Genomic DNA, 14,831 nt, shown 5'->3' on the forward strand with positions numbered 1-14,831 from the left:
AGAAAAAAAAACTGACGATACCTGGAATCTGTGCAGATTGGGGCGCTTTAGCGAATGAGAGCACCAGTGACATTAAAGATGCTGCTTCTTCTTACTAGTCATCGTCTTAACCAGATTTGAAGTCATTTTAATATTAGTTAGAGGAGGGGAGGGGGTGATACACAACAAACCATCGGGCATGCGTTTCAGAGTCTGATTTGTTACTATTCATGACTAAAGCAGAGAGGAACTGTAATACTAGACATGCTTGTTAAATTCACAACACTCCAAAGCTGCCTTCTAGCAAATCCTGTCTTTTGGTTGTCAGCTTAAGACACCCCGGCATATGCATATGTAGGATTTTTAAGCTCTGTTAAATGGATAGCGGTGTCGTGGCCTATCAAATGACTATAAGCCACTTGCCTTTTTTTTTTTTTGAGGGGGGGGGGCATTTAAAGAAAATGCAGTCAGCAATGCGATACGTTGTATGCATCAGAAAGCACCCCCCAACACACACACACACACACACACACACACACACACACACTTGCACATGTTTTCTTCATCCTCCCGTTAACTCCGCATTAGGAAAAAACAGAGGCATTTAAATGTATGTATTCAGGCTGCGCATGACACTAACACTCCACCCCACCATATTAATGACTGGTACGCTGTTTAAGCCGACGACAGGGGAGTGGCAATAAACAATGACAGAATGCCCGTTTTCAATTGTGAGGCTACAAAAGATGATACACTATTCAACACCGAGCCAGTTTGCAAATAAATTATTGTGAAGGGTATTGAGCTGAAGGAATTGCTCAGTCCCCTCAGAGTATGTGAAAGTGGGTGTGTGTGTTTGTATGTGTGTATGTGGGGCTGTATATGTTTGTGCCTGCGTGAGTGGACTTATAGATCCAGTGCCATTTATTTCCCTGAGTTGGACCAGGGCAGTTAGGGAGGCGTAAAAGGAAATGAGTTGTGAAGTGGCCATTGATCCTGGCCTGCACGAGGTTAGCTAGAGACAGGAGGACTATTGGCCACAGTGTGTGCTGCTGAATGACTGCCTCTTATTTACACGAAGGAGGTTAACCCTGGCTCAGTCATTTATCACTGGGCTACTGCACTATATAAGAAAAAAGGAAAAGACAAAAGTGTGTCAGGTCAAACATAAGGTTTAATTTAAACTGAATGAACTAGATTCCATTTAATGTACTTCTATATAATTGCATGGTAACATGTTTTCTCTTTCCTTTTATATTTCAAGACCATTATAGTCAAAAGGGCATCATTATTTACACTGTAGTTATCTGGACTAAGAGAGCTGGGCTTGATTCAGGGCATGCACACACATGGAAACCATAAGGTGGGGAGAGCAGCAGCAAGGCATCAATGACAACAGACATGAAATTAAGTCACACACAGCATGGAAGGAGTTAGAGTGGAAGTGGGTTGCGAAGTGGCTTGCAGATGTGCAACAACTTTAGGCAGGTTAAAAGCAACTTAACGAGGGATTGTGGGATCTGCCAGTTGGATGTGTTAAAGGGTATCATCAGATATGACCTGGCACTGAAATCAGATGATCTGACATGAATGCTGCTGAACTGGAAGTAAAAATGAACTGTTAGACTAAAGTAAACTTTTAGTGGTGAAGGGTAACACACACACACACACACACACACACACACACACACACATACACACACACACACACACACACACACACACACACACACACACACACACACACACACGGGGAATGATCTGCTTCCTTCTGCTTGTGCCACCTTTAACCTGTATACTCAACTGACCTCACCGCAACTGCTTGAGGATAAGATGCCCATAAGTGTTTATTTCCAGCAGATTGCCACTATCTCTCTCATCCTCTCTTCTCAATTCCTCCATCGCTTGCTCTCCCACTCTCTTACTGTCCCTTTCTCCTTGTCTCTCTTTCAAGCTTTGCAGCTTGACATTTCGCCATGCTCTCAAGGGACACCCGGACGAAATGGAGTTACTGGGAGAGCGCCACTGTAAATTCCAGAAGGCCACATGTAATGTGTCTTAAACATAGATGGACAGGCCAGGTTTCTGGGAGCTGAAGAATAGGGAGGAAGGGGGGGGAAGGCAGAGAACGGGAGACACAGGGAGTGTTGGAGGAAGAGGTGGTGTCTAGATAGATAATAGAATAATACTGTGTTTTGTCTGGGGAAGGGTGAGCAAACAGCAGCTATGCTGTCATTCACATCCTATATCTTTAGTGTCATCGCAAAGGGGGAAACTACAGGCCTATATGTCACAGGCCTGTATGTACTATTCTGTGGGGACTGTCTGCTGATAGCCAGGCTTGAAATAAAAAGAAGGATGACTTTCATTGTAAATAAGTCAGACACAAGGGTTGCCAAAGAGGAAGCGCCTTTTCGCTGAAAGGGGAAATAATTTTACAAAGACATATAGTACACGCTGCTTTCCTAATGCTCCTCCTGGCTTTACAGAAAAACCTTATCTTCGCACAGATGATGATGGTTAACAAAAGGCTCCTTTATGAAATCGTTCATATTTCAGTGGAGGTCTTTCTCCTGTCCTGAGAGGTGATTGATGCGTCAGGCCAGGACCGGTGTCTTATTTACACAGTTGAGTGGGGCAATCTCAGGCCTGAAAGATAAACCTAATGAGCTTCTTTGTGTAAGGGTGCAAATGAGAGACACCATCCTCCCCTCCCTCCTTCCCTGTTCCATCCAAAGGGACAGTCTGGGTGATTAGGCCTTTAAATTATGCTCAAGGGCAAAGCCCAGATTTGCATCTTCGGTATGTGCGTGTTTGTGTGTGTGTGTGTGTGTGTGGTTTCTCAAATACAGTACAAGGAGACAGACAGAGAGGCAGGTGAAGGGCACAGAGAGAAAGATGCTTGAGGCTTGTTTGTGGGAAGTGATGGTAGGTGAAGACTGTGTGTCAGTACCTAGTTTATACTAAACAACAAACTTGAGTTGTTATAAGAGGAAGATGAGCTCACACGTCTGTCAAATGAGAGCGCACACACGCGCGCGCGCACACACACACACACACACACACACTGTCATTTTGTCCTTTGTCTGTGGGGTAACTTTCTCCCTAATGACTTTCATTTTGGGGAGAATTTAATTTGCCCCTAAACCCTAAATACTACCCATCACTTGCTGTCAGATTTCTCATCCCTTCCATTTCCTCCAGCTAAACAGCTAGGAAGGCAGGTTAATTGCTGTCACTCTCAAGTTGGACCACTGCCTAGCTCTCGTGTAGCGACAGGGGTAGCCTAGAAGTAAGATGGCACCTTGGCGCACTTATTGTAATTTATGTCAAAATGCTGCACTCATTTAAATGGGGTTGGATAGTTTGCATTTTGCTGCATCATGTGCCTCAAGAAAACAGTAAAACGCATACCTAACCAGTTTACCAACATGTAGAACTCTGCCTCTGTCAGCCAAAAGTGCCACCTTTTGCACAAAATAAATATTTGGCCAGCAAGCAAGCAGAGAGCACATTTCAGGAAAAAAAAAAAAAAAGTTTTATGAAAATATAAGAATACGAAGCCAGCATTTCCTAATTATGTTCAAGTTTAAGGAGTGAAGTCTTTAGACTAGCAGCAGGTTCTACTGGTTGTTCACACAGCTGTCTTTGGTTAAAGCAGCTGACCCAAGCATAATACATTAGCCTCCCAGGCCTCCATCTTGCTCTGAATATCAATATACTTCCTACTGTAGGGAGCCCATTTAGAGGAGGGCAGTGGTTCTGAGTATTGGCTCATCAATCCCACTGATAACCCTGGCAGGATTAAGTCTACAGACCACTGTAATCAACTAACAGGCTCATTATAGGGCATTATGTTATGGACCCAAAGATCGATGCGCAGCTTCCATGTACATACTTAGCGGCATATAGTATTAAAACATAATGCTAACTCTGGTCAATGACAAATAGATTGCTACTATGAGCTCAGCACATTTTTTTTTTTTTTTGCTATACAAGAGAGCTTTTATAGTGATCATTTCACATAGCAATTAGAGCTGTGTAACATTCATCATTTGCTCTGATACATATCTGCAGCTGGCAAATTGCAATCAGATACAGTGGGTATCTAATCTGTGATCTCAAATCAAATTAGGTCTATTTAGACAACCTTGGGAACGGGGTGATGAAACCCCGACAGAAATTGGGGACTGGAAATTTAATTGTGACAATGGTTATTATTCAGATAGCTGGATAACAGAGTGCATGGCTTTAACACTGAACACAGTGACCTGCATAAAAAAGAAAGACACTTAAATTAGTAAAAGATATATACTATACCTGAACCAAATAAAAAAAAAGTGTATTATTATTAGAGACAAACCTCAACTATTGATAGCTGGATGAGGAAAAACTGCGTGCTTAACTTCATCTTGATCTTGAAGACTTTGGCCGAATCTAAGGCGACGAGACCTTAAGATGCTGCTTTTCTAATTATAGCTGCAGGTGGTATTTTGGAGCAGCTAGGTAATGGCAGAACCCATAGGAACAGTGGAGAATTCATCAGTGCTTATTATTAATCATCCCCCCAGCAGCGTGATGAGAGGCTGCAGCTTCTATACCCACCGGACCACTCAATGTCATTCCAAATGTGGGTGGAAAATTACATTCAACTGCATTCCTTCAAAATGGACTCAGAGCAAATGTGGATAGATTTTTTTTTTTAATGCTGTAGTAAAGTGTAAAAAAAGTGCAAGCATAGATGGATGCATGCATATATGACCACACAAGGTCCATGCTTCATATATGCCCGACATATATGCTCAACAATCTTCAGATTAACATATTTAAAACAGCACTAATACATTTATTTTAAAAAATCTAACCTAATCCCTTTTTGTTGATCTGTGCTTGCCGTGTGAGCACACCACAGGAAGTGTGTGAAGTTAACAGCACAGGGCCCCTGTTTTAAAAAGCCTCCAGAGACCTGTTAGCCGGACCGCTCATTTCAATGTGTCTATCTCTGAGTTGGGAGAAGGCTTTGGCTGGCCTCTTTACGAGGCACATACTGTCATAGCCCCCCCACCCCCACCCCCACATCATCACGGCTCTCAGCCGTATGTCCATCTCACAGACTTCACTAGACACTTTATGCTTATATTGCTTTTTTCCCCACCTCTCAGTGCTGTGGCCTTTTTAAACATTTTAACAGTCCATTTTTTTTTCTATTTTCACTTACAGACACACTTTTCATCCACTCTTTTCAATTACAGTTTGAGTACAAAGTCTTATGTCTCTAAATCTACTGCTCAGATCCACAGATCTTAATAAAATAGAACATATAATATGAAATGTATAGCAATTCAAAGTTTTCCCAGGGATCAGCTTTATCTTATGATTTCTCTCCTGATGGGAACGGTCTCCTCCAGTGCCCCGCTCCAAAGGATGCTAGGAGTCAGTGAATGATTTGAGTATGAAGCTGAAGTGAATCACATGGTACAGCCTTCAAAGCCACTAGATCTCAACCCGATTAAACACCTATGAGAGATTTGGGACGGACATGTTAGACAGTGTTCTCCACCGCAGTCATCAAAACACAAAAAAGGAGAATATCTTTTCAAAAAACGGTGTTCCATCACTCCACTAGAGTTTCAGAAATTTGAAGGATCAGTGTCAAGGTGCCTTAGAGGTGTTCTGGTCACACATGGGAGCTCAACGCCTTACTAAGACAGTGTATTGCTTTTCACATTAATATGTCAGCGGTCCTGGAATGCCTGTTTTTTTTTTTGTTTGTTTCTTTTAAGGAAAAAAAAAAAAAGAATTACACCAAAACCTACACAACATCTTCAAATGCACGAGCGATGCCTGAGAGAAGGAGAGGTCTGACCCCAATCACACACATGTGTGTGTAGGAAGAGTGGCGGAGTGGTGATAAAGCGGGGGGGGGGGATGAGGCACAGTGCTATATTGCCGCTGAAGCCACCGGCAGGGGTGACTGAGGTTGTGGAAGACGGGTGTTTGGATGGGATGGGCTTATGGGGAACAGAAGAGGTGATGGTGGACGGGGTGCTCCGGGGCAAGCTTTATTTTGCTACACTGAATAGCCCATATACACACACGGATGCGGAAAAACTCATCGGCATCTATTGTACTGCCCTTGCCAAATTGACCACAGGGCTTCAGCTGCCACAAAAAAGAAAAAAAAATTACATAAATACAAATACACACTTGCATGAAAATTTCTCGTTACCCCAAAGGATAGCACACATCATTACAAAACCCGCAGTGCTATCCTCCATCTACCCCAAAGCATGGCCCTCTGACCTAATCTCCCACTGCTCTTTTGGCAAACTGTCAAAGCCATCATTCACCGTGAAAAGACACGGGAGACACTTGACTCCTTTACTCTGCTGGCGACTGACTTTCACAACTCCTGCCCCCCCCCCTTGCACCCTGCAGTTAATTCACCCTCAACTTGCTGTGACTGAGATGAATACCAGCAGTACAATGAAACATGTGTTAGAGGGAAAAAAGTGAAGGGATCAAATATTTGTGATCAGTAGTGCTTCAATAAAATCAATACAATAAATAACCAAAGGAGGAAAGCTGTCAAATTAAATGGAATGGAATGATCTTAAGGTGTGGTTCAAAAATATCTAAAGTATTTCTTAGTTGAAGGGAAGTGAAGATGGGAAACTGCGAGTTAAAAAATCAAAAGTATCCCGGTCAAAGGTTCCTCTCCCGCTGGTTGGTCTGTGGTTAGAGTTTCTGCATCTGTGTGAGAGCCTCCAACTAGTGGCGAGTTAGGAGGCCCTCTGGTGGATACAGCGCTGCCATGACATACACACCCATGCACACGCACGCACACACACACACACACACACACACCCTGTCCAAACCAGTCCGTATGATGCTCCAACACATATTCTCTCTCTTTCTGTCATGCACTTTCTCTCTCTCTCTCTCACACACACACACACACACACACACACACACACACACACACACACACACACACACACACACTGCATTTCTCACATGGCCTCACGTGGCTGCAACAACCCCAATATATTCACAAATTCAAATGCCAGTGCAATAAATAAATAAATAGATACATAACAGCAAAATTTCTAAAGTAAAGCAGTCACAGCAAAACACTCCGAGCATCATCTGGAGGCAGCAGCTTTAAGCACAGCACGCCGACAGCACAACAAACTGCTGAGAACATTTACCAACAACTTGAACAGCCTCTTATATAAACAATGTGTTTTCTACATGCCTAAAAAAAACACACACACACACATGCAAAACAACACAATTCATTGTGCCTCCTGCCTATGTAGAACACCCCAGCGCTGCCAGAGAGGAGAGCACAGCAGAGCAGTGAGGGAGAGCGAGGGGAAAACAGAGTGTGTGAGAGAGAGAGCGGCAGAGAGAGACGAGACGGGGGAGAAACACAACTTACCTGCTGTTGTTGCAGATGCAGCAGCTCGACTGTGCTTACTTCGCTGCTTGTGTCACCAGCGCTTGATCTCCCATCTCTACTGCCAGCCTCTAATTGGCTGCTGCTTAGGGTGCTCATTCCATTTTGACTCATTGAACTGTTGCTTATTGTCTCTGTGGCCGACTCCTGCATCATCATGATTTAAAACCTAGAAGTGATTAAGAGGCACCGGTTAGGGCTCTTCTTGTTACAATTCCCCCCTTTTTTCCCTCCTTTTTTTTTTTTTTTTACGCTTCCATTATCAAGCCCTCAGTCCCCCTCTGCAAATTAAAGCATTTAAAGAAGAGGGAGGGGGAAAAGGAGAAGGGGGGATGCAGGAGGTGCAATTATGCATTCATTGTGTAAATGAAGCAATACAAAGAGATGCATGTCCTGGTGCTTTCTGAAATGGGAAGAATATCTAAATCTGGTTTTATGCCACTAAAATCTGCTTATAAATTAGAGCACCTGTATTGTTTTATTAGTATTTTCATTATTAAAGCACATAATACATTGCATGGAATTAAAGGCAAAAAAAAAATGGGATTTTTAAATAACATATGCTTAATTCTTAATATCTCCATTGCACGTTAAGGACGGCCAGGCACCACAGATGGAAAACACAGAAGCGAGGGCACTCTTAAAATATTTGCCGTCTGGAAGCTGTCCAATTTTTCGTGTGTTTCGCATCTGAATGAAGTTGCCTAATGACGCAAGGCTAATCATGCAAAATTAAAATTTGGTGGCAGGGAAGAGGAGGAGGAGGAGGAGGCACCAAATCACATGGTGCAGGGCTGGTGATGAACACTATAATGGGTTTGTCATCCTTGCTGTGGCTAAAGAAAATCTGCCTTGCAGGCTTCCATAGAGTAAGAATGCTCATATGTCATTTTATTGGTTTGAATTCTGCTTTTCCCCACTCTCTTCTTTAATCAAACCTTATATATTCATTTATTTTACCACATTAAAAAAAAAATCTGCTATGGATGAAATGCAATTAAACCAAATGTCGGGCTACAATCAAAGTTTCTGGAGGGAGATTTACAAGTCAAAATAAAAATTTTAACAAGTGTAAATAAATATAGGAAATTGAATTAATTCTGCCAGCATCTTTAGATATGGAAAAACTTGGTGAAGGATTGAGGGGGGAAAAAAAGGAAAGAAGAAAGAATTCTATCATGAATATCACTAATGATTGTGCTAAAAACAGCATAAATTATGCATATTACCTCCTCTCTTTCCAGTAATAAATGTTTTATCATTATCCCCTGCATTTAATGCTCTGTACCTTTGCTGGGGCAAAGAGGAGCAGCGCCAACATCAGTTCTCACAATAAATAAAAGACACTCCAAACCACAAAAAAAAAAGACAACTCAAAATGAACTCCACACTCATGAATTCTGCACTGGAGAAAGACATTTTTGAATGGTTAAAATTATAATGTGAAAAAAAAAAACAATATTTTGAATTTTTTTTTTAATATAGCGAATCTCCTATGGAGGAACTTTGCTTCAAAAAGCTGTCAATATTTTGAATCCTATTTCAACAGCAGTTTCGCTGTTTTCACATTTAAAAACAAATATTTTTACGGCTTTTTTTTTTTCCTCCCACCACCACTGAATCCATGTACATGCAACCAGAGAGGCACAAACAACCATAATGATTGTGTGTGAATGTGTTTTTGTGTGCATTTGTGCCCAGCCCACATGGGTATTGTGTGTATTCTTTGGCCTGTAAATACCATTTTAATAGAAATGTGTACACATCCTTCACTGTGTTTGTGTGCGTGCTTGTGTGTGTGAGTGTGAGTGTTTGACGAGGGGCAGATACAGGACAGGCCTTAAAGGATGTCCACAGCCAGGATAAACAGGATCTAGGCAGGGAGAACAAATAGGGCTGAGCTATTACACAGAGCAGGGCGACAGCTGCCCGGGACACAAGTAAATAGGGAAGAGGCCAGGACAAGGCGTGCTTGTGAACAAACAGGCCCCTGTTTAACACCGCAGCGCTCACTACTGATGGAGAGAGATGCAGTGAAAGAAGGCAGAAAGAGAGAGAGAGACAGAGGGGCAGAAAAGGGTGGGAGATGACGAAGAAAGGCAGAGGAGAAGAATGAAAGTGAAAGAGAGAGAGAGAGAGACGAAGAGAATGAGTGGGAGGGAGAGAGAGAGAGAAAGAAGGAGGAAGGTGGTGATGGTTTTCAGGGGGGAGGCAGAGAGAGACTGGCACAATGTGACATCCAATCCGGTGATGAATCTCAGCATAAGAAACTCAAGGCTGCAGCCGAGATCAGCCGGCTAATAAGTATTCAAATTAGGCATAAATTTTACATGCCCAATGTTTAAAATATTCAGAGAAAGACTGTCTGATTGCCTTTACTATGATTTTATGAACATTCTAATGGAGCTTGGATCTCTCTTTTTTTTCCTGCTTTCTTTCTTGGACCGGCGATAGATGTTCGGAAAACTTGAAGATATACGAGACAAGGAAATAAGGATTTTTAATAACATCAGAATGCAATGCAAACTGGGGTGAAAATCCAAGAAAAAATTGCTACTTTGATATTAACAAAGCAATGCCAGTTTTTTTTTTAAAAAAAGGTGTTTACATCAGATTACTATTTATAAAAAGTTAATATCAAAGAAAGAAAAATCATGAAAAAAAGGACAACAATCAGTTAGAAAAATCTGAATCTGAATATATAAATAATAAGATGCCCAGCTTAATCTCAAAGCTATAATCTTTCTTACCTCCTCAAAAATAAAATCTGCGCAATATGTCTAGCTGCAACATAATGATAATGCAGATATATGCAAAGTATATTCGCAGAGATCAGATGGTGCTTTAACCTTAATGACAGCAGTGAGATAAATTAATTAGCCATCTAAAGGCGGCATTCAAATCTGCCAATTAGAATGTCAATTAGAAACACAGCCAGGCTGCAATGATGAGCGGGCTACCGAGCTGTGGATCTGACTGTGGGGGTGATGGAACTGTCACAGATAGAGACACACACACACACACACACACATATATATATATATATATATATATATACACACACACACACACACACACACGCACATGCACACATGCACAATGCTCAAGAGTGACAATGCTCTGCACCTGGGGGCGTGACTGTATGAAGCACGCATCTGCAATTGTGTCTGTATATGTGTACGAGCCCACCACAGGTCCTCCCCTCTCCCCGAGGGGTACCAGCCCTGACCCCGGCTCAGCCTGTCCTGAACCAACTGGGTTGGAAGGAGCCACGCCACCTCCAGCTACAATATCCACCAAGGCCCTCGTACTGATGTGGTTTAATGCTGCATGAGTGAGGTTGCCGGCTTGCCTGCACGTGTGTTTGACATCCATAAATTGCCGATGTCCTGCATTTCAACACACCCGCTATTTGATGCCATTTCCTCAAGCCATAATCTTCCAATGAGGGAGAACCTAGACCACTTATTATCATGATCGGAAGCAAAGAGGAAGGCTGTTATTACCTGGTAATATGCTGGTAATTCTGCAGACATATAGCTTTGGGAAGGAAGATGACAGTGATACTCGGCATTTGGGTTATAAGAGATGAAGACAGCTTTGAGCTCTCTAAATTTACTGTCGCTGAAGGCACCAACATTTCTATTAAGATGGAGGTTCAACGGAAAGAAAAGACACTTCATTTGCAAAGCTTCAGACCAACTCCAGCTTTTGTCTCATTTCTTGTGCAGCTGTACAGTCACTCGATTGCTTGCTTCCTCTTCAGCTTGAGCAAATATTTACTCTTCAATCTTGAATCATCGGGAATCTGAGAAAGCGTCCTGACGGTGCATTTGGCCCGGACATTTGGAGAAATTCTCCCATTTCTTCTGAGAAGTGACACAACAAAGGTGTAAGGAAAATTGAGCCTTTCATTGCCTCATTCTCACACACACACACACACACACACACACACACACACACACACACACACACACACACACACACACACACAGGTGCACTCCCAGTTTTGCACGTACACAACAAACACACACCTATCATTAAAGGGGAAAGAAGCAGCCCTCCATCTTTGTTTGCGAGCTCTAAAAGCCCTTAATGTAGCCTCATTACCTGGCCTGTCTCCCGCTCTATCATGTGCAGTAAACACACACTATGACACTGGCAATCCATCTAGTGGGAATACACAGCTGTCTCCTGTGCTCCAACACAGTCTGGGAAACACTGAGGAATTTTTGTTCGGAGTCTCTAGGCTATCCATTCCCAGCGTGAGGATGTTCTCCCTCTGAGCGTCTATCTAAAACACTGATCCATTTTCACATTTTATATGCATGAGTTGCAAAAAATATTTTCATTAGGACGACACAAAAGAAAAGTAGGGGGGAAAAAAAAGTGACCGGCAAATCTGTGATCCCAGACGTCCGTTCATTATCAGTTCACATTTCAGGTGGCTGGATGGAATTCTCTTGGTTTGTGATTTTAGAATAAAAAAAATAATAATAATAGAAATTACATTTCACAGTCTGCTGACTCCTCACAGCTCTCTGATCAAGTCTAGATATGGTTACCATTTAAAATAATCACAGATTCTGTGCTTGAGTGAAATTAATTCATCATTGCCATAAGTTACTATGCATACAAAATAAAGAAGTAACTGGGCAAGGGCAAGAGCTCACATATTCAATACTTCAGATTGCTTAATAAATCAAAATGCCATGTATGTGCTGACTACAAAAAAAAAAAAATCGCAGAATTTTAAATAATGAATGGCAAAAAAGTTTAATAACTTAATCCACAAATTTATGCCTTGAACAAATCTTTGATTATGATCATATAACTGTTTGTACCTTTTTTTTTTTTTCTGGCAGTGAGCTGTCACAGCACGGGGGGGGGGGGGCATCACAAGCAATTCATTACAGCCCACAGCTTCTTGCAGCGAGTCTGGAGTTTGAGATGGAAAAACGACCACTTGGAAAGCTACGTTCGACACAACCCAGTCCTCCGGATTAAGTAAGGAGAGCCAGGCTGCCGTGCCTCAGAATTAAAAGCTTCCTTTTTGGCACTAAAAGGCCACCATAAAAGAGCATTAATGACTACTTCTTATAAACCTGTGTATGGTAATGGTTTCTGCTCTCAGATAGAGGAATTTCAAAAGTGCTTCACTGGTGAATAAAGATTGCTTTGGCAAAAAAAAGAAAAAAAAAAGGGCGGGGGGGGGGGGTAGCTGAAGAAATCATATTTACAAAATCAGGAGTGGGGCCAAATGAAAAGAGATGAATATGAATAATGGACTTTGCTTTTTTCCGGATTAACATTATTCAAAGCAACAGAATCAAATGTGGTTATCTCCTGTCCAATGAGCCTACACTGAGAAAACCTCAGTCATATTTCAATTCTTCATTTGAGCTGACAATAAATTGTAGTTCTGTGATAGGAGACATTCAGTCAAGAATGTTCAGAACTTAATTCTCTTCTATTTACAATAAAGAGATGAGAAAGAATAAGATAAAAGCCAGACTATTTGCCACAGTATGCAAGTGTCCTTGAATGGATGTGTGAGTGTGTGTCAGAGTGGAGAACAGAAAAAGGGGGGGGGGGGGGGGGGGTGACAAAGAAAACTGTAGGAAAGAGTGTAAAGTGCATGTTCAATTGTACAATCTGCACAATGTCTCTTTAGAATCAAACGCAGAAGGCACTCATGAATAGTGGGAATGATACTACGTTAATACAAATTAATGTTTTGTGAATGCAACCAGCTCTGAAATATAACAATAGAAAAATAGTTATTGTACATGAGCTATCCAGTTACTAATAAAAATGGATATTACAGAGAAGCTTCAATATTACTCAAAAGAAAATCCACTAGTAGCTCATTAAAAATTTTGGAAGAAAAAAAAAACAGAATACACTAAATATTTGATTATTAATCATTTTATGTGATAAAGTAATAAATGTGCACTTCTTTAATATATTGGTACAGAACAGCTTATCCACTCAGAAAAAAGAGGAGGAGAGAAACTAGTCCTCTCCTGCATTTGGGCTCGACCCATATCATTTACATGTTACCTATCAGACACCTCGTTCTGCTGAGGCTGTAGACAGCCCCGCTGCTGTGGGCGAGCGAGACAGTGACGAAAGCCCGATCAGTCCACTCTCATTTGCATATTTGCCAATTTCATTAATTAACTCAGCCCACCTAATCAGGGCTAATTGACCTATAAAGAGGGGAGGCCTCATTGTCTCGTCCAATCATCTTTACCACGAGGAGAGGAGGTGTGCAGTGAATACAGGGTACTCCCGACTTAACTGTATTTATAGACCTCGTGCCTGGAAGTGTTTCACTCAGAAAATTCTGTAAGTGATCAAAACTGAGCCGCTGTGACACGCGGCAAGAGCTGGATAACAAAAAGAAGTAAATGGACAAAATTCTTCACGCTGGTCTGGTGTTCTTATTGAGGAAAAATCAGAGGGGTTAATGACAGTTGGATGGCTCTGACTCTCCACTCCTCTCCACAGATCCAGCGGACGGGCGCAGGGAGCCGGCCGCGTCCGACACAGCCACAGAGACACAGCTACAGAGACATAGCTCATTGTGACGTTTCCAGTTATTTCTGGTTGATTAGGGCCATTATGTCTCAAGCTCTGATTTATGTTGTCATTCCCGCTCAGCAGTCCTGCATCGATAGATCTTAATGAATTGGTAAATAAGGGTGAAGATTGCAGTTGACAACACCGCAACATTCCTCATTCATACCAAGACAAGATTTATGTAACCAATTAGAAGCATAAAAAGGTGGGTTTGGTAAGGAGGGAAAAAAAAAATCATCTCTTCAGAGGAAAATTACTAAAGTCTAGCCAACAACAAAATAGATAATGAGAAGTCCTTAACTTTGGCTTAGTTGTACTTTCTCCACTGAAGGTTGTGGGCGAAGAAAAAAAGAAATGATCATGTTCCTCTTGGGATTAAAAATAATAATATATACTGAGACCGTCTGAGTGCGTGTGTGTGTGTGTGTGTGTATTGTCTGACTGCTTGACTGCACCTCTGCTTTTTAAAAAAAACAAAAAAACACACACACCCGAGTGTCCAAATCACATCAGAATAATGCCCAATCCAAAAAAAATCCTGATGGAATCAACAGATTAAAAATTAAGCCAGAGCACCAACAAAGAACCACTTTGATATGGAAATGTTAAATTTCAAGAAGCACCCCCCTCACACACCTCCTACGCCCCCAACAGCCAAAACAGAGACACTGAAAATGAAAAGTACGGCATCCATGCAGGTGTGTGAACACAAATCAACTGTTACTTTAATGTTTAATACAATCAGCAGCAAAATTTGCATCCGCGTTTTGTAAACGCTCATATTTCGATGGCTTAATTTCCCCAG

General features: G+C 41.8%; 1 protein-coding gene across 3 annotated transcripts in view; it reads right to left on the minus strand.

Annotated features, from left to right (window-relative positions):
- The window catches only part of foxp2 (forkhead box P2), a 100,736-nt gene that overhangs the window by 50,443 nt on the left and 35,462 nt on the right, over positions 1-14,831 (minus strand). For all 3 annotated transcript variants that reach the window (XM_030720267.1, XM_030720269.1, XM_030720268.1), the window contains one exon: positions 7,424-7,610. In XM_030720267.1, coding sequence (XP_030576127.1) covers positions 7,424-7,600 — 177 coding nt within the window. In that variant the 5' untranslated portion in view covers positions 7,601-7,610. The remainder of the gene's footprint in view (positions 1-7,423; positions 7,611-14,831) is intronic.

Source organism: Archocentrus centrarchus, chromosome 23, assembly GCF_007364275.1.
Source record: "Archocentrus centrarchus isolate MPI-CPG fArcCen1 chromosome 23, fArcCen1, whole genome shotgun sequence".
Lineage (NCBI taxonomy): Eukaryota > Metazoa > Chordata > Actinopteri > Cichliformes > Cichlidae > Archocentrus > Archocentrus centrarchus.